Here is a 27,179-nt window from a genome sequence, read left to right as displayed (position 1 = left end):
TACCTCCTCTGACTCTGCCTGTACTGTATTTCATTGTAACCAGTTCTTAGGAAAAATGTTACACCCAAAATTTGGGACTTTAATCTTAATCATGAAAGTTACCTGATTTCTTCTCAAACTTTGTGCTAGTGGTAGGAAACTGTGCTCTGTTCTTACGGTGTTTTGAAAGGGCTTGTCCTGATGTCTTTTAAGGAATCCTTTAAACAACCAGGGATTTTTGTTCTAGTTGTGGCACGATGCAGTTGCTGTGCAAAGACTCCTCTAGCAGGTCTTTGACGGTACACAGTCATGTTTTGAACTTTCTAACTTTCCAGCAGCTAGCACTGTCAAAGCCCATTGAAGTAGGATGATTTTGTCAGGAGGACCTTTCTGACAAATATTCCTGTAACTGAAACATGCAGGACAGTGTCATGGTTGCATATTTGACTGTCAGATGTGTTGCGTACCTTCTTTTAACAGCTTTTCCTTCCCCACCACTTTGGATTCATGTGCTGTGCTGTATTTCTATCTACAGTAGAAAAAGGGCAGGAGTAGAACTTCTTATCTACAGTAGAAGAGGAAGAGAGGTAGAGAAGACTTTGGCCCGACCCTGCCCCTGCCCTCAGTAGATAGAGTAGCCAGGTGCAAGTATGGAATGAATGGCAAAAGTGTCTGATTTCAGAGACACAGCGACTCAGGTTCCAGCGTGGAATGAGCGTTGGGTAAGAAATCTCAAAGTTCCAAGGTACTAAATGGCAAGTAGTGTCTGTCTTTGATATGGGTTTATTAATGCTCATGTGCTGAACATACTAGCCTATCTTACTGTTAATAGCAGTCACTTCTTCAAAATAAAATCAGCAGTTTTCTTCAGCCCTGTCTTTGTTTCCTTGTAGTGGGAAGGAATAAACCTGGTTTCAAATTCTAATCTCAGATAAAAATGCTATGGGAATCTATCAAATCTGTTGTGACTATTTGGTTTTCCTGTTTTGCAGAAATAAAGGAGGAAAACATGCAGTCTTCTACCCAACGCTGAAGGTAAGTGCCACTTCTTCACATCAGAGGGCTGAAAGAGGAAAGAGATGTTTACTTGACTTGTTGCATTATTGAGACACTTCAGAAAATATTGAACTGGGTTTAGGCTTTTGTGAACGAAGTTTACCCTTACGTAGTTGTTATGATTCGAAGCTTCAGCTGCTTGTACAAGAAGATTGTTTTTTTCTGTCTCATGCATAACGGGGTTTGGGGATCTTTGAAGACAAGCCATGTCTAGAGATAAGGTACACCAGGACAAAGCAGTGCACAGTTCATGTACTAATAGACATGCTGCTTGTCAGGGAAGAGACTGAAGAAATTTTCCTTCTGATAGTGTTGGCTGGAAGCTTGGGGAACTTTTGCCTTCCTCTGTAATGGGGTTCTGATTCTCCCTGTCAGCCTACATCACCCTGTTTTCTTCAGTTCTGTTTCTGTGGAACATATTTTAGTGTTTTGAAAACTTAAGCATTTCGCCTTCCTAAAGTCCCTTGGCAGGCCATACAATTTCTGTCTATATAATAGGCTGTAATATACCAGAATGCAGGATAAAGTGGTTACTTGCAGCCTTGGTTCCTAGGAAGCTATATTTAGATTTTCTCAAATTAAGCTAAAGGCAGTACGTTAAGCCTCTGCTGGCTTTTAATATTGGAAGGGAATTGCTTCTGTAGTGGAAGTATATCATATTTACAGAGAACAGAGACATTTAGTATGGTTAAACATACATATTTGTATTGTTGTTCTAAGTGTCTTCAGTGATAAAGTTTTATTTTACCCCCAAGACATTTCTGGGATGAGTTAGAATTTCTGTACGCTGTGAAATGATAGCCTAAATAAGAATAGTCCTTTGCGTAGTTCATAAATCTGATTTATTTCTTTGGCATTTTGTCTATTTAGATAGTTATCTTTTATTAGGTCATTGAATTAACTGGTGCAATTAACTGTCTCTTGCTGAATGATTGCTTGCTAACCAGAGAGTATTTGAAATACAGACTAGGTTTTTCAGTATCTGGTTCAAGGATAGATGCTTTTAAAAAAACTGATAATGGCATGAAGAGCTGGCAGCATGGAGTGTCTAATGTCTCTAACTAAAAGGTAGTTGCTTTATGTGTCTTTGTCTTAGTCCATCCAGTTGCGCATAGAGCTTGCAAAAGAATTGGGCACTGGAATATCCATCTGGGAACTGGGACAAGGCCTGGACTATTTTTATGACCTGCTTTAAAATAAGAGATGATCTGGAAAAGACTTTATTTGCTTCACTGAGACTCCACCTTCAATAATTTGGGTAGCCTGCAGAGGTGATTTTTAAAACATTTTTTGTAATTGATATTGTATCTGTATTAAACTTTCATTTTTTCCAATAAAAAACCTTTTGTGATTTGCCACACAGACATGTTTGTTCGTATCTGGTAAAATTGAGAGAAAAAAACCCCAAAAATCCAGAAATTTCTTTTAAAGCTCCTGAATTCAGAGTCATTGAAAATAGACCAACATAGCTGGGATGGTGTCAGAATTGAAAATATTTTCTGAAATGTTTTCTACAAGAAATAAAATGTACAAGTTGGTGCCATCTGATCAAGATTTCAGGCAGAGACCTCTGAAACAGTTGCTGGTCATAACCAAAGTAACTGAACAAATAATTCCATCAGATTATGTCCAGCAAATTTAGTATCTGCTGGACCCTCTGCATCTTGCTGACTTCTGATAAGGTGAGTCAACATAAAATGTTGTGGCAGAGACCGGGTAGATACCCTTCTGTCAAGCTGGTAGAAAATCCAGCACTGACAAGCTAAACTGTTAGTTCTGGTTTTCTTTTCCTTTTAGTAAATTCCTTAAGTAGTTCAGTCATAGTAGTTTCAATTTAGGACATGTTTCTAAATCAGTTTTTGTTACAGGCCATGCTCTGTGATTTCTCCATTCTGCTTAGTGTCTCGGTTTACAGTATTTAGCACTAGTGCAGCATGCATCAGTGATTAGCTCGTGGGAACTGTCATGTGTAGCACCAAAAGCTTTAAAGATAAGGCTGGATTTCATGGATAGCCCCAACAGAGAGAGCTCCAGAGCAGCTCTGGCAGGTGGTCAGTGTCCTTGTGCAGGACGCTGTTGTTCGTTAGCTGTACGCGTTGGTGCTTTTGTTTCCACGATGCAGAATTTTTATGAACCCAAAAACTGTAACGACCCATCGGTTTAAAAACAAAGCCAAAAAATTGTGTCTCTGGTTTTTGGTTTTCAGTATTTATGTTTGTAGAAATACACAGGCTTCAAGGCAGTTTCTTCTAAGGAAACTAAGGGGTGCTGGGAATTTGATGAGGGTGTCATTGGTCACCAGCAGAGACTCAGGCAATAGCTCTGTGCTCCCACTGGTGTTCTTCTTGTCACTTACAGTTGTCACAAAGATAACTGCACTTTTCTGTTTGCATCCACCCTTCCCAGTAATTAATCACAGTGGGGAATTTATCTGCTCCTGCTGTTTTCAGCAGAATAAATCCCAGTGTAATCCACCATTGATTAAAGAACTATTGATCTTCACCTCTCTGATTTAGTTCTGGCATCTCCCAACTTCTCACATTGCACAAGTATCCAGCAGGGTTTACTAATCAGGCTTCTTTCTTCCATAGCATTAGTAGGAAGATAATTTGCTACATGAATCCTTGTGTTCTATTAACTTGAACTTTGTAGTTCATTCAAAAGCAATCTAAAGTCACTCTGGCAATGGTATCTAGAATAGCACAAGAATTAAATTCTTTTACACTGATTTTTCTACTTTCAGTGGTACTACTGAACCAGAATGTCTGAGAAAAAAAAATCTGTAAGAAATGGAAGCAGTTATAAAAATAGATGCCATTTCAGATCATATTAGCTAGAAGGTAGCTTTCTAAACTGGGTGTGGGAAAGAAAAAGGTATTTCATTTTAGCTTCTTGTTTCCTCTCTAGAAAAGATATATGTATTTTGTCACATTTTTAATAATATTTTTATATTTTGTGATGATTTTCTGTGAAGTTCAGGATTCCTGTTTGTCTGTGAGTACACCTATGTTAGAAAGAAGTATCTTTCCCATCCTTACAGATAGAATTAATATGTCTGTGCGTCAAAAAGATCGGAGTAACCCTTGCCTCTATCATGAAAGGTAAATACCAGGTGAGAAGTACATTGTGATTTTGAGCCATCCATGGTATAGAGGTGCTTGAGACCGACGTTGTTGCCTTTTGGCTCTAAAGGCAAAACATGTTTGTTGTTCTAGAAATAATATTCCACAAGAAACGAAGTTGGTATAAATTCTTTGTTGTGAAGTTCTCTGTTAAAAAAAAAAAAAAAAAAAAAAAAAAAAGAGCACCAGAAGGCGTGTGAGCTCCAGAATGAATGAAGATTGGCTTCTGACGGATTGGTCTGGCATTCGCTTTATTTTTCAGTGTGTGGGAATGTCTTTTATTAGATATCAGAGAATTCACAAAGCAGTGTGCCATCAGCAAGCCTCTGTGAAAACAAGCTGCTTTTGAAATTTTGCACCTCACCGCATGTATGCAAAGATGACATAGGAGAGAGATGCTGGTATGAAAGGGGGTTCTGCAGAGCGTCTGTTTTCATGACTTTGCCTCAGGCAAGTGGGGGAAACTGAGCAAAGGGCAGAAGGTGGGTGGGAGTGCTGGGGTGGCACTGCTGGAAGGACCATGGCAGGTGGCTTTCATTCCTTCAGTTCAAAAAGAACAGAAAGTACTGATTTACAAGGCAAAGAAACATTTATTGTTATTATTATTATTATTATTTATTATTTTTTATTATTTATTATTATTATTATTATTAAGTCTGTTTCTTCTTCCACGGAGGCCAGAACCCCTTAAATGAGGTACTTTCAGAGCAAGGCCAAATATACTGCATGTAAAGAAGCGAGGGTACTACTGGGGAGGAATATCTGATGTTCCTATTAAAACAGTTTACATCTAGTGTAGTGGGTGGTGAAATGGAACTGTGTTTATTTCGACAGAATATTTCATCATTCAGTTTTCTAAGATAAATTTAAGGGGGGAAAAAAGCTATAGTCTATAATCTAGTTCTGTTGCAAGAAAGAACTCTGTATATTGGGGTAAGATCTCAGGTGCTATGAATATAGCAAAGTATCATATATAGCAACTATATAGCAAAAAGATATAGTAAAGGTATCTTGGAGTTACTGAGCTTTCTTCCAACTGAGCTTTGCTCTTGTGTTTCCCCATGTTTTATTTTTTTGTGTTAGACTTATGCAGGGTTAAGATAAATACATTTTAATGCACAATTTCTATTGCGTTCACTGGGAAAAAGAAAGCTGAGAAAGAAAAAAGTAGCTGAGTCTGTTGCAGTTGGGCTTTGATATGAACCTAGTATTTTTATTGTCAGTTATTGTCACACACATCATTTTAATAGTTAGCAAAGCGTTTTTTTCGTATTTGTATACCTGATAAGTGGAGTATCTTATCGAGACACAAAAGAGGACATACCTGACTACTTGCAGGATAACATGGGCCATACTCCTGGGATAACAGCATCGCATCTTATCTCAGGAAATGTGTCTATTCGGGTAAGCATATCTGTCTTGAAAACTGGCGCTGCCATAGAGTCTTTGTAATCAGAAACATTTTTAAGAGAGTCTTGTGGAAAATAAGTTGTTTACCTTGTCTCATTGTGAGATGCTACTTCTTCAAGGAAAATTGCTTCAGTACCTTATTTTATAGTTCCTTTTTGTTATCATATGTGGGTGTCAAACTCCAGAATTAATTGTAGCTTCCAGGTAAGAAAGTTGGGAGTGAAAGAGAAGAGGTAAGGTAGACCAAAGGATGACAGTAGAAAAACAGCTTCTTTAAGCACTTCTTAGTTCCAGAGAATTGTTGAGCGAGTTGTGGCAGTTTAGTGTTGTTTATGGGTGTGGGTGAAAATATAAAATACCTTTTCTGTTTCTGTGATGAACTACTAGTGGTAATTATTTTTAAGAGTGGGGGTGGTGTTTCGTGCATACTTCTCTGCGGGGATTGCAAAGTTAACGGATGTTCATAGGATCTGTGTAATTACAGTGGCTCCCGATTTGGGGACATGTCTTTTGAAGTTTGCTGTTTTGATTAATACACAGTGCAGCTGTTTGACTTCAGTTAAACAAATGGCAGCACAAAGCAGATGGATTCTGCCTCTGCAGCTTGAAGAGGTTGCATGTAGCTGTTTCCTGAAAATCGCATTCCCTCAGTGATCTCTTTTTTATGCAGTAAGTGCAAATTAACTAAGCCTGAATTGGTGTTTTGTAGTCTACCAGACAATCACTTTGATAATCTGTCTTGGGGAAAACTGTATCTTTTTATTAGAAGAAAATTTTTTAATATGGAAAATAACTGCAATAGCATTTGAGTAACATTGCTTATTCAAAAAGTTGCAAATATAAATAACATCACTTACCTTTTTTGCATTTGAGAATAAAAGCTGAAATATGCCTTTAAATGTATTCTATTGGAATGAGAACATTACATCAAAATGTTATTTTGCAAAAAAACATAGCTGAATGGAATCTAAGACTTGAAATTGAAAAAAATTAGTTGGTTTACATTCCTATTATATCAGTTACCTTTTCTGGATATATTTTAATGTTTAGTTGGTTACAATGTAACTTAAAAATTATTTTAGAAAAAATACTGTAGAGAAAACTGTGCAGTATTTTCACAAAAACAAACAAAATGTTTCTTACAAGCTTTTAATGAAATGAGCTCTTTATTCTGATTTCCAGCGTGCTGGAACCAATTCTCCACTCAACTGCTGAGAGCAAAGCAGAGGTGCCCTTTTAAGCTGCCTTAACACGGCATGTAGATTGTCGTATTTTGATCCATCCATTGTGTGGAGTTTAAATAAGATAAAATTTAGTAATTGTCTAGGAAGGCAAAACATAAAAGAAACTAAAAAGTTGCCCCTCTGTGTATGAATTCTCAGCTGGCTGCCCAGGTGGGAGCAGAACTTAATCACAGGGCATTACACTGCCCACCTGTTCTTTCAAAGAGGGGTAGTGAAGCTCATGTGAAAACGTTCAGTGTAGATAAGCAGCATATTGACTCTTCTGGAGCCTTCCTGGCTCTCCTAATTTCGTTTTCCAGAAGCTGCTAATCACAACAGAGCTCTGCATGGTGGTAGAAGGGCTGAAGAGCCTTCAGATTCTAAATCGCATGTGATGTGTTCTTTGCATAAGCGACTTGCTGTGAGGCTCACTGGATTGTTGTGTTTTTCTGCAAATCCAGGCACAGTTTCGTGGAGCAGGGCTATCTAACGTTCCAGCTCTGTTGTCTTCCGCTGTCTTCAGGGATTGCCTGACTGATAGACCTCACCTTCCTCAAAGGTCAGTGTGCATGACACAGAAGTCAGAAGATTATGGTGTTTCACCCGTTTCCTCCAGTATGTGAAGTTGGCACGTTATGGTTACCTTTGCTACTCATCCTACTGAAAAAGGTGAGATAGAATTTTGTTTTCCTTTGCTTATTGCGTACATTTGCAAATGCTGAAGTAGCTCAAAAAAACCTTACACGCATCACCAGTTTTCATTACTTTTTTTATTCTTCCTTACAGTCTGCATTTGGGAATGGTCTAGGTAGGCCTGTTTTCTTCCAGCACACCAGTGGAGAGCATATACCCTGCTCTGTGTGCTCTTTGCTTGCAGTGGTGGAGAATGGGGCTGTGCCTAAAATAGCCGGCAGACAGCTACTGCCCGCTGTAGGAAATGATTTAGACTGTGTATATCCATTTTCACCCAACTTTTAATGTTTCTTCTCTGTGAGCTCATGTGGGGCAGAAAGGTTAGGTTGCAACATGCTATTTGACTATTATGACCGGTTTTGCAACCCTTTTGTGTTTTCCTTTGCTCCTTTTGGAGGCTGAACAAAACAAATGCTGTGAGTGGACACGCTTGTATATATATCACAAATAGGTGAAGGCTCAGCAGCAGCAGCGTTCTTGTGCTGTGGAAGTCGGGGGGAAGATGCCTGGGAGTGTCAGTGACCGTGACCACACTGAGAGCGAGAAGGAAAAAGTAATTTATATCACTTGCAAAGCTGACCCCTAGTCCCTGTGGTTACCACAGTGGTTCTGTGGCAGGTGGCAAAGCTCAGCCCTGCTCGCAGCAGCTGCCTCGGACTGATCTCCCCCTTGTACGCGAGTGTTGCTTCAGCTGCTGTGATGGGAGCTTTTGTGTAAAACAAGCAGCTGTGGCGTATTTGCTGTGCTATTTCGTGTCCTTCTGTGAAAAACCTCTGTACTAAAAATCTTCTTCATTTTGCTCTCATGGAAAAAACTGGCTAAGTGGAAGCCGAAGTACCTTTGTTTTGCACTAGAGCTGCAGCTAGTGATGAACCAGGTGGAGGTGTTTGCAATAATTAACGCAGACCGGTTCTGCTAATGCAAGCAGACAAATTGTTTCTTCCTATGTGGCAAGCACCCCTCTTCACGAATACGTTCTGTGCATTGCAACTGTAGATACAACTTCAAAGCAGTCAATTTTTTTAAGTCTTTTTTTATTATTATTTTTTCATTTTTTTATTGAGACCAGGTAGCTTTCTAATATCATTAGCTGGAATTAACATTTGAAAGCTTTCTGTTCAGTGATGCCTTTAGAATCACAGCACTAAATGGGCCTTTACATGCTGCTTCCTGCTTTTTAACTTGGAACTTTCTATTAAAATTAAATTGCTTTTGCTGTTAGCTTGGAATTGTTTTAGATGGACTTTCTGTGCCAAACAGTGGGCCGCTATTTTAAATTCTATCTGATTCCTTATTTCTTCATCAACCCCGACACTGTGGCTGACATGAAGATGCAGTTGCACACAGGAGATTGGCTGAGCTCGTGCCTTGAGAGCCTGGTTTAGGAGTTTATTGACTATTTAAGCACTGAGGGTTAAATTATACCTTTAGTATTTGCTTTAGGATTTGGGATTACTGCCTTAGATACAAGAGGAATTGGGCAATAAGTTTTAAGAGTCTGGGGTTTTACTGATCGAGATTTTTCAGATGTTTGAATAAGAGAGTTTAAAAAAAAAAAAAAAAAAAGGTGGTAGGGAGACTCTTCAGTGTTCCCAGAATGAAGACTTTCCCGTTCTCTCTGATACCGAGTGATTAAACCTTTGGCATGAGGAAGGTCCCAGTTTTGTGTTCAGATTTCAACTTCTCCCCTTCGCAGCCGCTGTTGGGCTGACCTGCCTGTGTCTCTTAAGGTGGTGGGCAGGGCAGGAGAGGGAAACAGAGTGCGGGGAGCTGCTTGATGGCGATGAGAGGGAGGGAATGGCACAAAGCAACTTGCTTTCGAAGAAAATGCACTTTCTCCTTTTCTCCCTCTTGTAGCAGCAGCAGAGAACCAGACTTGGTAAACAAAGCCCAAACCCCTGCGTTCCCAAGATTGCCCCTGTGTGGTTTTGAGCCTTGTCTGTCTTGGAGCCAAGGAATATGAAATAGTTTGGCAGAGTCAATGCTGTATCCTTGGCATATATATTTGTAAAAAGGTTCTGTAAGGTTACTGTTTCGATGGCTTCTCCCAGTGCTTTTTGGCAGAGAATTAAGTTACTGAGTGAATTTTGCAGATGACAACATGAATATTGTAAATAGACATTGCCTTCCCAGGCATATTGGCGTATAATTTGAATTTCAAGTGTGTGCAGTATTAAACTCATTTATCAGGTGTATGAGGAGCCTTTTCCTTCTCCCTCTCAGGAGCCCTTGGTTGTTAGGGGCAATAACTGCATTGAAAAAAAAAGGTAGGCTTCCCAGAGTAAAGCGTTAGAAGAGGGACCGGTGTTCCAAAGAGCACACAACCTTAAACAGACCTGGCAGATAAAGGACGAAGGGGAAACAGAAGAGAAAATTACTTTTGCGGTGTTGGGTAGTAAGTCTGGCACAAAGCCAAAGGGGAGCCAAGGTTTCCGAATCTCTCTCCCATCCCCCGCAGGCTAGACCCTGCTGCTGGTCCTGAGAAACCCAGACAGGCCGGAGCAAAGGGGGGTCTCTTCCTCGCTGGCACTGGGAGGGTCTTCTCAGGATCGCTGGTTGCAGAACAACCTGTTGGCAACAAGTTGGGGTTGTGTTTGTGCCGAAGGAGCGGAGCATGCTGCTGCTGCTCTGGGTGATCCTGTGAGAAGGGGCAAGCTCCCTGTCCGCTGCAGAGTAAGGGAAAATGGGTTTTTGTAGTCCTGAAATCACCGATTATATACATTGAAGGGAGATCAATGGTGGTTTAGTCCTCTTGCCATTAGCTAAATTGTTACTGCTGTGATGTGTCGACGCGGGAGGCTTGGACACAAATTATACAACCAACGTGATCAAGTTAGTGCCACTTTATTAAGGGATACACAGCAATTTATACTCTGCCGGTGCTATTAATAGACCCACAGCAATTTATACCCCCAGCTAAAAATGCACACGCTACGCAGGCTTTGTTGTGTAGAAGGTGATCAGTTAAAACTACTCGTTCACACGCTTCCACCTGCCCTAGGATGGGTCCCGGGGTGGTGCCCACACGCTGCTCGCCCCTTGTGCAGGCATCCTGTTTGTCCTCATCTTTCTGTCCAACTCTCTTATCTCTCTGCGAATACCCAGTTTCTCTGTCTCCCTTGGCCTTGCACGTGTCCTTCACAACACCTGCAGCTTGTTACAGCTTCGGCCTGCTCGGCCTGCTCCTACAACAAAGTTACTTGGGCTGGATTGCTCGTAATATGTCCCTTGTCTTCCAGCCACTCCACAGTGATGGGGCGTCTTGTCTGCACCCCAACCCCCCAATATTTGAACATCTTTTGCAGCACCTTGGTACTCCTGGCATTTTTCATGTTACCTGGATAAGCTGGAAAAAAAGAAAAGGATCTGTAGTGGATCATGTTTGCATGGCTGACCTTGTGCTTTTTAATCTTGCTTGCGTACGCACTTCAGGTGATCCGGTTCTCTCCTTTGATGGTGACTCCGTGGCCTCTGTGTTTGTGTGATGTCTGAGTCAAACTGCTGCTCAGCTTTCATTTCTGGTTGTAAGTGAAAGGTTTTGTGGTGGTTTTTTTTTTTTTTGGCCTGGCGTTCAAGCACCGCTGGTATTCAGGCACTACTGATACTTAAAGATTCCACAGGCCCCATTTCGCCACAGACTTGTGTATCTGGGAGCCCGTTTGTTTTCTGGGATTTTTGTTGTTGTTTATGATTAAAACAGAATTTAGCAGCGCAGCTGCATTTTGATTGCAGCTCTTCTAATGAATCTCAAATGAAAACATAATCCTGCTTCATCTCCTGCAGTTGTGTTGACTTAGTGAGAGTGGGAATCGGAAGAAGTAATAATGCCTTTCCCTTGTCCTGCAGAATATTTAAAACCATTGTTTGGAATGGCAGACTGGATAGGGGTTCTGAATGATGGAAAGGAGAACAGAGCTCTGCTGTGAAGTTGTATAGCTCAGCCAGTTTGTATTGATAATGCTACTTTTGTAAAAATACCCTTTTGCGTTTTAAGGTATTTCCACTGGCAGCATCAAATAACTCACTTGGGGCTTTTCTGGAGGTGAATGGCTGTATCCGAAAGAAATTACTTCTAATTTTAGAGCAAATCTAAAATAATGAAAGCTTTGCTTAGTGAGAAGCATACTACAGTGCAGGTGTCAAGCACTTAAATTTGGGCAGTTTCTTCATGGCGATGGGGTGATGTCACCTGGGCTGACTGTGGCCACTGACAGAGCAGGAGGGGAACGGGATGACTCACTGCATGTGAAAATGTTTTTGAATTTCTGATTGTATTGGCGTGGTGTGTAAGCACAGCGTGGAGCAAGCGGCGCTTGGTAAGCCCTCCGAGTCCTCTGATGGTGTCTCTCTCCAGCACTTTTCTGTCACTGTACAGCTTTGCTTTCTGTCAGACAGTAAAAGGTGTGATGCTTGGCTGAAAGGCAGGGTCTCGTAAGTAACCCCTCAGATGTGCATCATCCTGAAGAAGGATGTTTGGTTTAGTTTCAAAATCATCTGTGTCCTGATAGATGTCTCATCCTTTTGCCGTTACTGTGGGAACAGTGGTTGTGGCAAGGCGAACTGGGCTTACCTATCAAGAGGAGATTATAAAAGAAGCGTTTCAGCTTCTTTCTAAATGAATTCATTTTATTTAATGTTTTGTGGATTGTTCTACACACTGTCAGAATAATTTCTTCCTGTGCTTATGTAAGTAACACATTATTTTTCTTCAGACTACTTGGTGCTTTGTTTTGTCTGTTAAGGTGATTCTGTGGTTTTTGTTACTTCTGCATAAAGAAACATTTGTAAGCATGGATAGTGAGTATTTCTAAGGACTGTTCTTCAAAAATAATTGTTCTAAGTATGGAATAAAGCATGAACAAACTAAGCTAGTGCACACACAAAAGGAACAGTTAAGTGGAAGATCATTTTGTCACCAAATCTGCAGTGGTTTCAAGGACTGGTCTGTAGGTCTTGCAAAGGCATTTAAATATTGTTTGTTTTAACCTAGTGACTTTGCAGACCTTACCATTTCCCTGGAATGGTCATACAGGCCACTAGTGGAAGAAGGACAAAGATTCCTGGAGTTCTGGGTAAATGTAGAAACCACATTCCTCTGGGCTCTTGTAAAAGGCCATGCTCTGCTGTAATTCAGGACAGCTTCTGAAATGTAAACCTGGAGGTACTGACGTTCTTGGAGTTGAAAAGCTTTGAGGAAGGGGACATGGCAGGAGTACATCACTGAATTGAGTTTTGCATATAAAGGAGTTAATACACGGGCTGTGTGTGGATGAATACCGAACGCTGCGGTTGTTGTAATCCCCTGTTAATAAAGGGATTGACTTGCAGTACAAAACGACTTACATCGTTCTGCATGCTCTATTATCCTTTCCAAGGGGTTTGAAGCCTTGGGTGTTTTCTGGCCCTCGGTACCCCCTTACCTCATTGCAGTACCTGCAGAACTCGTTTTTATGAAATGTTAATCGTGGTCCTCAAACGTGAATAGTGAAGTACTTTGTCCCGTACTGATGGGGATGATGTACATGATGACATGGGTTAGGGAAACATGAAGCTGAGCCTCTGCTGAACCTCTGGCCAGATACATCCAAATGATAACTTTGCATTTTGAGCTTTGACAAAATCGTGGAAAAAATTTGTGAGTGTGTTGGTTTTGCAACTACTTTCTTGGGTCCACATATAAATATCGTAAAGGGAATGGCAGTGCCCACACGCTACCCATGTCGAAGTGGTGTCCTCCAGCACAGAGCAGTGTCTCCACCAGCCTGTGGCAAGGTCCCTGGCAGCAGCACGCTGGAATAACCTCAGGCAGCTGCTCGCTGTTTGGCTTCATCGTGTTTTACCTCAGTTCTGATTCATCTCTAGGTTTGCATACGTACACCCGCACTCTTAAGCTCCTTATTTCTTTCATTTTTTGGCAACGTCCAGGTTTTGCCCCTGTGGGTGTAATTCCTCTCTGATCGTTGTTTGATATCTGAGCCTGTCTGGATTCTGGAAAGGGAAATCGGGTTTGGATTTCTGTTTGTAGAGGAGCTGCTGTGGCTCTGACTGGTGGCAGAGGGGTTTCAGCGTGCCAGCCGCAGAGCAGTGGTGACGCTGCACCGAGCAGACCTGGCTGCAAGGAAACCTGGGTCGGAGGGATGGGTGCAGAGAAAGGAGATAAAAGCCTTATCTACCCTGGGAACGTCTTGGTCCCTCAGACAGCGTAGCAGGCCTCACTTCCCACGAGCTCACCGGGCTGCTTCAGGGGCAGCAGGGCTGCTGGCACTACGGATCTTCCCTCTAAGAAGCAAGGGGGGTTTCAGCACCCACGTGGGTGCTGCCCAGCCCTGTGCCGCAGGAGACCTCCCGAACAGGACCCTTTCTGCTGCTGGCGGTTTTCCTGGTGACTGTCGGTCTTACTGTTGGGTCCAGCGGAACGCCTTAACAGCATGAGGAGCTAAAAGTCTCGGCTGAAAGCTTTCCTGGTTTCCACCACCCCACGCCGAGTGGTGCTAGGTCTGAAGTGAACCAGAAGAGGAAAGTAATCCATCTGACTTGCTGCCCTCCCTTCCCCGTTAGGTAGAAAATGATTTTTCAGAAAAACTTGTATTGGATACATATCCAGCTCATGCATTTCAGTTAGCTTTTGCTTCGAAATTGGGCTTTCTTGGCCGTCAGGCTTTTAAAAATAATATAATGGAAAGTAGCAGAGATCAAGCATTAGATGTGCTGCTGGTCCTGCTGCCTTTGCCCAGCCATTTGTCTGTCTCTTTACGTGTAGCATTTCCCGTCAGCACTAGCAGTGTAGCATGAGTCCTGCTGTGAACCTCTTTTTCATCGCTAAGCTGGCACTGCAGGGCAGGAGAGACGGGAGCTTTTCTCCTTCAGGGGTAAGTCCTGTGAACCCTGGGGCTGGGGAGAATGTGACAGCGGGGACATGCGGGCTGCTTTAAAATGAACGGCTTTATTCCACGGTTCTCCTGCCAGCGTGGGGACATTTGCCTTGATCCAATACTACAGCGCATGTGTATATATATTTAGTGAGAAAATGTTTATCTTCTGTGCACTGTGTAGGATTTCTCAGTCAAGCAGAAGTACTTAAGATTAAGACCTTAATATTTAATAAGCTCTCTATTGTTAGAGAGTGAGTGAAGCTGCCAGTGTGAGATTGGGCTGGCAGCTCAGTGGATTAATGGAAACATAGAGCAGGATTTAAAGGCCCTGAATGATAATCTTTAAATATGCTTAGGCATTGTGGTTGTGCAGTTTCCCCGGGGAATCATCATATCCCCTGCTTCAAAAACTGCACTGAAGACATAACTGAAACTACAGCCCAACCTTGGCTGCTGGCAAATCTGCTTTCATTCCTGGGGCTTAAATTCCTTCTGTGTACATCTGTACACCCCGAGTGTCATTCCTTGTGGGTTTTCATTTTGTATTACATTGTTGTCCCCACAGTTACACACGGACCTGAAAAACAAGAGTTGCAGAGCTGAACAAGTTTCCTATCTGAACAGAGGTAGGACTCGCTTAGCCTTTCAAATAAGCAAGTGTTGCTATTTGAAAATACCAAAGTGAAAATTAAATGATGTTGAGGCTTGTGATATGTGCTCTCGATAAGGTAGCCAGAGGAAATTTGAAAAAGACTGCCTCAGCTGGCTGCTTTTTTTTTTTTTTTTTTTTTAAATAAATTTCCATCTGTGAAATTCCGTGGTGTCTCTGGATCATGTCACCCATTTCAATAGTACTTCATTCTCTGTCAGAGATCTGAGCAGTCTCACTGCAGTGATAGTGTAGACACTATGTGATGCGTTCTGGGATATCTTCAGACAAATTGAAAGGCTTCAGAATATTTTCATTGTAGAGGATTTGCTTTTTCTTACTCACATAAGAACTTACTAGTCTGAAAGGTGTCTGGACTTGGAGTTGCTTTACTTGTGTACATATTTCTGGGGATTAACTCAATTTTAATTTAATTTGCCACTTCATGCTATAAAGCTCTCAGGGAATCTTTAATTTTCAGTGAGAGCTCACTAAATTAAAATGAAAATGAAATAAGCTTGCATCATCAGCCTGAGCATGGCAGCGCTGTCGCAGATTTCTGTTTCTACTTCACCAGAGCTGCTTGTGCAAATAAGGCACCAGGGCACTCTGTTGTTCGGTGCTGGCTCCGAGGTGGCTGAACACCCTCTGTGTGACGGCGCAGGAGTTAGGAAAGCTTTTTCACTTGCAGGACGCTGTGCTCTGTGTGACCAGTGACACATCAGCTATGACATGCTGAGTTCTTTAAAATGTCATGGATCTCAGTTTTCAGTAATGTTTAAATTACAAATAAATAGAGCCCTACTGCTCCCTGGATTGATCTCCTGTGAGACTGGAAGTACTGAAGGTTGGAAGATATAAGAAAAATCAGTGTCTATACCCCTTGTAACTGTTTGTAACATCAGAGTTGTGTCCTTTGGCAGCTTTGGTCCCACAGCACCTAGGAGGGGAATAGATGGGACTGCAGTCTGAAGAGGGCAGGGAAGCAGTCGGAACAGGATGAAAGCTGAAAGCAGGATCAAGGAAAAATGGCGCTGAACGTTTATGTGCATACCTCTGACTTCTGTCCCTAGTGGGGTTGGTGACTTCCCCCCTTCTCCAGGTGCCAGCCATCGGCTGCAGTGCTTCCTCTGCTCGGAGGCTGCCCGTATGGCTGCCGCGGTGGGAAGATGATGACCGCCTTGAAGGGATGGGCTGGTTGCCCCCGGTTGCAGTAGCAGCAGGTTATTACAGCTTTTGTCACACAGATCTGTATCACCGCGTGCTGCTGCGGAGAGGGACTGCTTTAGTCCTAGAACTGGGGGAACCACCATCAACACAGAACTCAAACCCCCCAAATCTGCTAAATCACAGGGACTAGGAGGAACAGTTTATAGAGAGACCTGCTACACCCCACAGCCCTGATTCAGTTCTGGGAGTGCCTCTAAAAGAACACTGTGTCTGCTGTGAACGAGCTGACCGTGTATTTCACGGGATACTGCTCTGGTTTTGTACCTTACAGTGGGAACAAGGGTCTGCTCCGGTGCCAAGTGCTGTCTGCCCAGGCCTCTTGGCTGTTTCCAACCTTCTCCCATATTTTTCATCTATGTTTTTCCTACCCATCATAGTTTCCCTTTTATTTCCTCACCTTCCCTGGTGCAGAAGTCTTGATAAACTGGATTCCTGTGTCATCCATAGCAAAGACTGTTTGCATTGGAATGTTCTAGTTCTGAGAAGAACGTATGTATGTAGATTTTTGAATGTACATCAACTCTTGTTTCCATCAGGAACAAGAGTGTGATTTGTAGGAGGCTTGTAATTTGCTAGTTTTTAATGTGATAATTCTTCTTTTAAACCCGCAAGCACTTATTTCAAAGGACTTTTTGATAATGAGGGTAACCACCTGCGATGCACAGTTAGGAATAAGAAGGTGTTTAATAGGGAAGAACTTTAACGCACGGACTTCACAGGAAGGAGATTTAAAACTTCAATTTTTATTAGCACCAAATATCAAGCAAGTTCCATGACAACAAGCTGTACTTCCAAGCTGGTGAGTTATTTTGTTCAGGGAAAGTGAGTTGGTAATTAAATGACACATCAATTCAGCCTATGTACTCCCTTGTGTTTGCATTTGCAAATCCGTAATTCCTTCGGTTGCGCACAGGTCTCGGTTCACCGTTTCTGTTCTTCCCCCAAAAAGTAGGAGTATTTTCACCATGAGGTTCTCTGGCATCTCTCTTCTCAAGAAGCGTAACTTAGCTGCTCACCAGGGGAATTGCTAAAGCACCTCTGCCTTCTAGGGGGAAATATTCCTGTTTCTTTTTCTAACATACTTGTGTCTCCAGCTCCTGCAGCTGAGCTCCCGCCATGAAGAATTTTCCACAATAGCTTCACGTGTAGCTCCATGCTTTCTCTACTCAAGTAATGCCAACATGACTTTCAAATGACATTAGTACAGGTGGGGAGGGAGGAGGGCTGCGTGGTGCCCTGAGGATTATAAAGAAGCTTTTAGTGACTTTGACTGTCACGAGTGATCTGGTAGAGGCTCACAGAGTGAGAGGAGGGCTTCCAAGAAAGCACTTGAAGCAGCACCAGAAGTGCTCTTTTCCTGGAGTACTTGCAAATGCTTCATCTTAATTGAGTTTGTAAACGGCTTTGAGTCCCTTGGGGGGAGGATTATTACATTCCTTGAGAAATGAGAGCCTGAAAATGAGAGAACTGAGAATTGACCCCTTTTTTTTTTTTTAATTTTGTGGAAGTTATCTTGGACAGTTGGCTTGCCACTGTACGGAATGTGGGGATGCACGTGCTGCTCCCATCACCTCCGCAGCGTGTGGATGCATGTCAGCATTTCAAAAGAACAGTAGTGGCAACATTTCTAGGCTAAGGCATTTTTTTAGTTCACTATTCTGGGTGCTTATTAACCAAGCGTGAGGTACAATATCAGAATCAGTTAATTGGATCTGTGGATGATACAATAACATTGAATAAGTTTCCCAGGTAAATTGGGTTAAAAGAAAAAGAAGGAAAAAAATAATCCCTGCGGCATGAGTCTTTCTGGAGAATGCCAAACAACTAGAGCATTCTGCTCGAGAACAGTGCTCAGCCGGCCATCTGCAGGCGTGCGCCGGGGAGAGGGGGGCACTGAGAGCAGGTCACCCGTGGTCACCAGCTGTGGACACCAGCCGGGTCTGTAACCAGCCTGCCAGGAGTCGCCTGGGTGCAGTACTTGTCTCTGCTGTGTAGGGACTATGGTCTCTGAACTCAGTGTCAAACCTGAACTTCGTAAAGCCTCGTAAGAGGTCTGTCCTTGGGCACTTAAAGACAGAAAATGCAAATAACTGAATCCCCTCGGCGTTCGGCAGGCTGGGACCTCGCTTAGCCAAGTGGCCCTGCGCGCGGGGGGGGCAGGTTTAGGTGGTACGGTAGGGGTGGAAGGGCTGCAGCAGGGACGGGCTCGAGCTTTACAGCTGAGGATGGGTGTTCGTGAGGGAGGGGGATGACAAGGGGCATCTGAATAGATTTTCACAAACCAGTTCCTGAAATCTCTTTTTTTTTTTCCTATAGTAATTTTTAGTATTTTCAGGATAAATGCTTTACACCTGAAACTCTTGTCACTGTCCATATAGAAAAATAAGCACACAAGCAATGCACATTACAGTAGTTTTTTATGCTGGAATTTGTTTTATATAGATTTAATTATATATGGTTATATATTTTGTTGGCTGTGGTTTGAATTCTGTGATATTCTGTAATAGGAGTGCCATGGGAATGTAAGGGGATGTTTAGTGGGTAGGGATCCCATCCTTTCGCGTGATTTCTCTCACAAGAACTGGTTAGTCTCTGTTAAGCAATTCTGTAGTAACAAAATGTTCCGCCTAAACAATTTCTGCATAAAAGATACCGAGGAGTTGTTTGAGAAACTAGTTTAACTGGTCAGCCATTTCTTCACTAAAAACCCAAGCATTGCAAGGTGACTTAGGGGCCTCTGTGTAGCTGTCTAATGCACTGATGTAGATTTGGTTGTGAATGCTTCCTGGCTGTTGCGGGAGGGAGTGTAAACTAAGCTGTTCTTAGGTCAATAAACCCCACAATTTCTAATGAACACACTAATGTACAGTATTTCTATGGGGAAGCAGTTTTACTGGGGGGAGGAGGGCTGGGGAGAAGCAAGACCTAGGGTAAAATCACCCACGTGGGCAACTGATGGGATTTCAAAACAAAGAAGCCTTTCAAATTGCACTTGCTAGGTGAGCCAATAATGATAGATTTTTTTTTTTTTCTTCCTCTGGTTTGGTTTTTTTTTGATGTACGGGAAAGTAAGAAACACTGGGCGCTGTATTTTGCACTTCTGATGTGTCAAGGCAAAACTTTGGATGAAGTTTCATAGGCTACCCTTAAGCCTTTTTGAAAATTATCACCGTGCAGCCAAGACGGTACTTTGTATTACATGGCTAGTACAATCGGCTAAGCCTGGTACTCCCAGGTTGCGCTAAGTACACTTGAGAAAAATAGCATGATGTTAGATGGAGTACTAGGTTAGTTGTTGATTAAAACAGAAACACCTCTGCCAACATGCAGTTCAAAGAGCAGAGACAACTGAACTAGGATAGCTGCGGGGGATGGGGGGGCGGGAAGGTACACTGGGCTTAGTTTTTTGAAACAATGGGATCCGGAAAATCAATAGCATACTCTTATTACCCAGCTTCAAGCTTCAGTGGAATGACAAATTAGGCTGTAAAGGTAATACAGTTGCTCTGTGCCCGTATATTTCTGTAAGAATCATTAAGTTAGCATTCCTGAAATATAGAATCAATGGTGAATAAATGAAATTGAAAGGCAAGATGTTACAATTTATATAAGAAGGGCTCTTTTAAATGTATACAGCATGATGAAATTGTGATATTCACTACTACAACGTGAGACCGCAGCGGAAAGTTTCACAAAGTTAGAAAGGTATTGCAGATAGATGTGGTTAACGAGACCATCTAGTGGTACAGTTAATGGGATGAAGAAAATTCAGGTAATATAAACATGCCTGCTGAACTGAGGGAGTTGTAAGAAACTTCCACCAAAGGTTTGGGTTATCCTTTCTGAGGTTTTCTGCAACAACCTCTAAAACCTCTGGGTCTCCACGTTCCGCCTGCGTCTGCCCTTCCACTTTCAATGGTATGTGCCTGTGGTGGCATTCTGAACGCACCCAGTTCAGAGGCAATTTCATTTGTGAAGCTGTTGGACCCAAAGGGTGCAATAAATTCTATCGGAAAAGGCGGTGTTAGACACTTCAGACAAGACACCTGGCTAACCAGAGCTTTTTCTGCCCTGATATAGTGGGAGTTGCTAGTTGTTCCATTTTAACACAGTCTGATGTTAATTTTCTAAGTTTTTTCTATGTAGTTTCTGAATCTAAGCAACTACCTCAGAAAAAGAGAAGTCCTTTTGTTTGAAAATTATCAGTAACAGACAAATTCTAAACAGAAAATAATTGATTTCAGGTCTTGGTATTTTATTACACTGTAAACATGCTATCCCAGTATTTTCTGAATTGTTATCAATTTATCGCATAATTTCAGGTTGCTCTTAAGAAGAAACAGAAAGCGGTGTAAATTTACCTGGGAATGGGTGAGCCACTTTAATATTACTAACAAAATCTATTAAGGAAGGATAGGTCAAATCAAAGATAGGTAATGAGAAATGATAAAAAAATATGCTGTGTATTTCTTTTAATTGCATACACTGTGTGTGTGTGCAATGTATATACTCACTTTATAGCTTGTGTAGTTGATTATAAAGAATACAAAAGACATTCTGTTGTAAACTTTAAAGACTATTTAATAACTTTTAAAAAATAAAATGTATATTTTAAATTCTGTTCTTTATATGAATGCACAAAAATGTATCATTGTAGTTGCAGCAACAAAATCCAAAGAATGGCGGAGACCTGCCCACTGGGGTGAGGTACCGGTGACAGCCTAGGAGAATTCACAATGGAATCCAAACAAAACTTCCCAGGGCGAGTCCTGACTTGTTTCCGTACTGTGAATTGTCTAACTCGGTATCTATGAGGATCATTCACACTTAGCAAGAATCCTTGCAGATGAAGTTAATAAAGAGTCTGATTTTAAAATAAATGCCACCATCAGCTGCTGGTTTCTGTTGCTTACCTTGGGTGCCACATCTATAGCACAACAATGGAGCTAAGGGTAAGGGAATGGCTTCGAGTGTCTGTGTGCTGCCAGCCTCCTGCCCTACCTGTGAAGGGGGCAGAGGCAGCAGGGAGCCACGGGCACTGGAAGATGTGACCAGTTCTTAATTATTTTGGGAGACGTGAGGGGTTTGGGTGGATTCACGTAGCAGCCGTATTGCTGATGCAAGATAAAATATTTTTACAGCTTCCGTGCGGTTCCTTCCTCTCCATATTATAAACCATATAATGCTGCATTCAAATGGTAATTATTAAGTGGAAGAATAAACCTTTACAAGCTTATATTATTTGAGGGGGAGGAACAAAGAAGTATTCATAGAACAGAAACTGGGGTGAATTTCAGTGATTGTGCACTAGAAGATGTAGCGCTAAATAATTCTGTTGCGCAAGCAGTAAGATTTGGCTGCTACTGACAGTTACAGTACAGAAAAATCAACCATATTCTATTAAATATATATATGTGTGTGTGTATACATATAATTGTGAAGATGAAAAGCCACGCTGAATCGACAAGGTGAATCCTGATGTTGCTGAATTCAGTAGGTCCAGCCATGCACCCTGTGCCTTCACATCTGGTTTTTAAGCAGAAAGAGCAATGAGTATAAATGAGGAGTGCTCTCCTTCAATGTCTTTGTTGCCTTTGGTTCTGTCTTAATGTAACTGTATCAAGTCCTCCTTCATGTGTAAAAAAAGAAGTGAAAGTAATATAAGACTTTAGTAAAAGTGACAAAACGCTAATGGAAGCAATTGGAATGACTTCTGTGTTGCTCTGCATACATATGATATAAGCAGCCTTCTAAACGGGTATTGTGTACTACAGGGTATTTAGTTATAATCACCCAGTTCAACATGTATGCATGATATGGAGCTATCTTTTTTTGTTTTTTTAAAAAAGTATTGCTGTTACCTATCACAAAATATTCTGACTTCGTCAGCAAAGAGAGGATGCAACACTTTTTAAAAGAAAATGTAAGTCTGAGGCTTGTTACATGCAGTGTGTTCCGAGGTTTGAAATTGGATTGGTTAATGCTTTAAGCACCATAACATCTGTTTGGCCTGAAGAGAATTAATAACATCAAATATAGAAAATAGTCCAGTTCAAATTATAAACAAGTTGTAGTGCCATCTCAGTTGGCAGTGTAAGGGTACTTTTCTTCTAAAAAAAGAATCAGCAGCAATTTGTGGGTGGGTGGGTTTTTTTGTGTGGTGGTAGGGGTTTTTTGTATTTTTTCTGTGTTTTTTTTTTTTTTTCCCAGCAGTTAGTGCTGTTTGTTTCTGTTGCAGTGACTGGGATTTTCAAGTGAGTATTGCTTATGCTCCCTATAGATATGTGTTTTTGAAAACCAAGGCGGTTTATCTTGTTAATTTAGGTTAAAAAAAACCTAAAAAGTTTAGGTTTCCACCTAAACTGTGGAAAGTGATTAGAGGGAACCACAACGTGTGACTTGTTTTCAGTGTCTCTTTCTCATTTTGTTTCTTCTGTAGGTTTAGCTGAAGTGTAGGAGTCTCCTCTGAGAGCTCAGCACATACTATTGGGAGACTCGCAGGATGAGGGTTTGTGATCTCTCCCCTCCTTCCACCAGCATCAGGCAAATTGATGAGTTTCCCTCTGCGGGAGCTCTGCTGCACAACGGTTTGCTCTTATCAACTGAGCCATCATCAGCCTGCTGTCTCTGTGTTAATTTTTAATGGTAGGGATCACTACAAATAGACTTGTCTACCTTTTATCTTTCTTAAAAATCAATGTTTTATTAATGTATTCATCACTGTTATGCTGCTTTTCAGTGTTGGAAACTCTAAGCTGTCAGAAGGAGCACCTATGTGTACAAACTATAAACCAGGGCAAGAACTAGCGGAACATCTATCCTGGAGTCACGTTTTATGCAGGTAAAAAAGAAACAGAGTGGAGAGCTGAAGAGCAGGACTGTTGACCGGTCTGCCTGGGCTCAGGAAGGAGGAGTGAGCACTGAGGCTGTGTGGCTGTAACACCAAGAGTAAGTCTCTTGTTTGGGGTTTACAGAGCACCTGTGTGTGGGCCACTCACTCAGTTTAACCTTTGTCTTGAGGTCTGTTAGCATTTGTCAAGGCTCACTAGTAAGGCAGGAAAATCCTCTAGTGGTAGTGAGGTTGCGGTGGCAGTGGGTGGGAAGCCACATAAAATGCTCACAGGTAACGCAGCACCTTCACCTGGGCCTGCACAGCTGAGTGCCCCGAGCTGCAGCGCTTGGCGCATAAAGGTGGGGGGAAGGTTCTGTAAGATGCTCGCTCTTTCACACACCGGCCTGTCCTAAGCACTTCCCCACAAAACATGGAGTAGTTTGGGCCTGAGGGTGAGAAGACTGCAGGAAATCAGCAAAGAGGGGGAACCCCCCCCCCAAACCTAAGCAGCGAGAATAGTATTTGTCAGTGTAGCAGGGCCAGAGAAGGGTAACTCACGGTGTAACCTACGGTGTGAAGGAGCTTGTCCTAGAGGCTGGGGGGAGCACGTCCAGCCTTACCGCTGGGAATCGCCTTTAAATCAAAGTGAGCAGGAGCAGGATGGCACTTAGCAGGGCCTGCTGTTGTAAGCGCTGCGGGCGGAGGGGAACTCCAGGCCAGCCCGGCACAGCAGGAAGAGCTGCACGGAGCTTTCTGGAAAACAGGGCCGTGGGGTGTCCCTCTGCTCCGCTGCTGGTGGCCAAGGGCCCCGAAGGCTGGGGGAGCGGGCCCGCTGCACTGCTGTGCCCGTTCCATGGGGTGCTCCAGCTTCTCCCTGTCACACGGGCGCTCCTGGGGCCACTCGCTGGTGGGGAACTGCTTGTTTAACACTGGGAAACGTGGTTCTTGACCTCAGGGCTAGAAGGTGTGCACCAAAGGACACTACGTATGCTGCTGCAGTTACCAGGGCATGGGGAAATAAGACAACTGGCGCCTGTTCCCTGGCTGAGGAACGTATTTTTGCAGAAAGTGTGGGGCATGTTCCAGCCAAAGGCCGGACAGAGGGAGATGGGTCTGAAAAACAGAAATGAGAAGTGACTCCAGTTCTAAGAGAGACTGATGTGCCTTGGCTGTTGTAAGTGTGCAGCTGGGGGAAAAAAAAAAAAAAAAGAAGCTAAGCATAAAAACATCTGAAGTCTTAATAACTCTCAGAAAAATGAGCAATGTGCAAAAGATTTTTTTCCTCAGCAAGGCAAACTGTATCATACCTGCAGATGATGATATCCCAAAGTAAATTAATGAAATGGTGACATTGAGGGAAGGAACAGCTGACAGCTTTGTACAGATCTTCAAGTGTGGAAATGAATGATATTTTTTGGCAGACTAACTTGAAACGGGCATGATAAAAAATAAAGTCATAGTAGAATGACAGAGAGAGCCCACTCACAAGTTGTTTACTGAAATGAAGATACAGCTGAAAGTAATTACTTGTTTCCCAGAGGTACAAGTGATGGTGCCTCCTACAAGAAATAATATTCGGTTACTTCAGTTGGAATGTAAAATGGGATAGAAAGGTTCCCTCTTTCTGAGGTCAGATGCTGGGTATTTTCACCTCCTTTCAGAACAGTATGTGTAGACGAACGTAATATATATTACATATACAGTCAACCATCTATATGCCACTGGCAATTAATAAGTGAGACAATGTCCAATATTGTTTTCCCTTAACAGCCAGATCTCACTGTACAGATTCTGATTAAAAGCCTGACTTTGCAACGCATAAGATTAAAAATACTCCTTTGAAAGAACATATTTCTGAAGATGATCTTCTTCTGGCTACAAAATCATTGTGAGACACACTTGGAGGCAGGGCTGCTTGATCTTGACATTTTAGCTGTGTGCAAACTGTCGTGAAATTACAATTGCATTCAGTGCTAGCTACTCTGTACCTTCTTTCCACGCTGAAGAACTACTCATTGCGTATGCCCTCTCTTCCAGACCGTGAAGCGTGGGAAGGCAGCCTGGCCGGTTTCGCAGAGGTTGCCTCAGTGCGAGCTTTTCCTAACATCGGTTTGCAGGTTAGCCCCTCGTACGCAGCCCCCTTTGCCTTGCCCCAGGCCGTGGAAGAGGAGCCATTGCTCTTTGGAGGGTTTCTTCTGTGTGAAGACAAGGCTGCTTCTTACCTGTGCCAGTTCAAGTACTGACTTTTTCTTTTCTTCCTCCTTCAGTGAAGTGGGGTGATTCACAAAATCTTCAGAAAGATAGCATTATACACAGTTTATAGTACAAAGGGGGGAAAAAAAAAGGTCAGATGAATGAGCATGAAGGAGATTTCTCCTGTGTCCTTTGGAGGAGGAGCAGAAAGATTGGGAATGGTATCTATGCACAGTAGGTGTCTGCCTTGACTACCTGACAATACATGGTCATTGCAAAGGTGAGTCCGAGAATCTAAGAGGAAAAAACAAACAAACAGACAAATGTTTTTCAGCAAGTTAAAAAAAATAAAATCACCCCTATTTATTGAATCTAAAAAAAAAAAAAAAAAAAAGAGAGGGAAAAGCATGCTTACTTTAAAAAAACAAACAACCGTGTTTTGTTCACACACAGGAAGACACATCACATGCTGCTTTTCCTGCTGGTTCATGTCCTCGTTCTGTTCCTAGTTTGCGTCTGCCTTTTGTCCTTATCTGTATTGCTGTTTTACAGAGTGAACAATGAGAGCACGGGAGAGTTGATTTCTCCACGAAAAGCTGCCACCAGATACTGGGAAGAGGTATAGCGAAAAAAAATGTTTGGCTGTCTTTTGCTTGAATATGTTTCAAGCAGGTTCATCCCTGACCCGGAGAAGGTGGTGGGGTACGGTACGGTGCTGTTCCAGGTCTGTGTGTGCACAGGTCCCTGTGGGGGAATCACTGGAGACTGTCCATGCATTAATCATAACCATCAATGCCTCATCAACAATGCATGTGTCTTGTCTACTCAGCCTATTAAAGAGAAGCAGCAGGAAGGCGGCGGTGGTTCTCCCAGCCCAACTACTGACCTGCTGTGCCACCTCTGATTACTTCATTAGGAAAGGGGATGAGGAAGAAAGTCTTATTTTCCTTCCAGTTGAAGTACTTGTATGAATGTACTAAATGGTTTTTACTATTCCTTTGCAACACCACACTGTAAAAATTGTCATGGAAAAAAAGATTTGCCAGGGAGCAATTTTTTTGCATGAATTCTATTTTAAGCACTTAATTTGACCAATTCAAATTTAGTCTTTACATAACTAAGTAGTTCCTATTAATGAATATTTTGAAAAACTATGTAACTCACATACTACTTTATTTATAAAGAAAAATAAGCGGTTATAAAGCTGTTATCTTCTTCCTTTCCCATTCCTCCACAGTGAAATAAGATTGTTATGCTTTGGTGTGCTGTTTTACAGTGAGCACGTGCCTTTTTGGAAGTATCCCCTGACCGCTGCCTTCTGCTTCCCAGCAAAGGAACACCTTCAGGGACAGCTGCATAATAAAATTTTGTGACTGAATTTATTTTATAATTTCAAGCATGCATGACTGAAGATTTGCCTGCCACATGTGCTTTGTGTCCTTCAAGTGGTGTCACTGTATGGTTCTAACTATAAGATCGTTAACATGAAAAACAAAAGCTATCACATGCTTAGGGCCAGAACAACATGGTAACAGCAACAACAGGGGGAGTCCCATTCATTTCAGGTGACAGTGCATCAAAACTTTTGTCAATTAGATTCAATCATGTAGCACAGCTAGAAATCTTTTGTGTTCTGAGGTGTTTTCTTTGTATTTTGCAGCATTTACTAGGAATATTAATCAGCATTTTTTAATTCTGAAGTGTTTTCTCCCATGCGAACTAGTTAATGTGTTAAATACCCTAAATATAATCAAGATCTATGAGACAGCCTGACAGAGGCTGCTGGGGTTTAATGTATCTTTTAAAGACTCCCTAAATACTAAATAGTAGATGCTCAAAAGCTGTTTTTAAAAATATGGTAATATATTAAAAACAGTCTTACATTGTCTCTCTGCAATGTGATCTTCCTGAGTTTATCTT

General features: G+C 42.1%; 2 protein-coding genes and 1 long non-coding RNA gene across 20 annotated transcripts in view; 2 read left to right on the top strand and 1 right to left on the bottom strand.

The window, feature by feature from the left end:
- Positions 1–2,399, top strand: part of CHID1 (chitinase domain containing 1) — a 127,500-nt gene extending 125,101 nt beyond the window's left edge. For all 10 annotated transcript variants that reach the window (XM_055722395.1, XM_055722396.1, XM_055722387.1 and 7 more), the window contains 2 exons: positions 972–1,014; positions 2,132–2,399. In XM_055722395.1, the coding sequence (XP_055578370.1) occupies positions 972–1,014; positions 2,132–2,230 (142 nt within the window). In that variant the 3' untranslated portion in view covers positions 2,231–2,399. The remainder of the gene's footprint in view (positions 1–971; positions 1,015–2,131) is intronic.
- A 2,417-nt stretch (positions 2,400–4,816) lies between these two features.
- On the top strand, positions 4,817–27,147 carry LOC129736940 (uncharacterized). 5 transcript variants are annotated; one of them, XR_008734179.1, is made up of 4 exons: positions 4,817–5,561; positions 6,108–7,459; positions 22,674–22,879; positions 22,974–27,147. It is a non-coding gene; the product is annotated as an uncharacterized LOC129736940 (long non-coding RNA). The 5 variants fall into 5 exon arrangements; XR_008734177.1 differs by having other exon boundaries at positions 4,817–6,236; positions 7,314–7,459; XR_008734175.1 differs by having other exon boundaries at positions 4,817–7,459.
- Positions 24,532–27,179, bottom strand: part of TSPAN4 (tetraspanin 4) — a 435,635-nt gene continuing 432,987 nt past the window's right edge. For all 5 annotated transcript variants that reach the window (XM_055722377.1, XM_055722378.1, XM_055722379.1 and 2 more), the window contains one exon: positions 24,532–25,553. In XM_055722377.1, the coding sequence (XP_055578352.1) occupies positions 25,485–25,553 (69 nt within the window). In that variant the 3' untranslated portion in view covers positions 24,532–25,484. The remainder of the gene's footprint in view (positions 25,554–27,179) is intronic.

The sequence above is a fragment of the Falco cherrug genome, chromosome 10, assembly GCF_023634085.1.
Source record: "Falco cherrug isolate bFalChe1 chromosome 10, bFalChe1.pri, whole genome shotgun sequence".
Lineage (NCBI taxonomy): Eukaryota > Metazoa > Chordata > Aves > Falconiformes > Falconidae > Falco > Falco cherrug.
The sequence above is the reverse complement of the archived record's forward strand: the minus strand, read 5'-3'. Positions and strand labels throughout refer to the sequence as shown.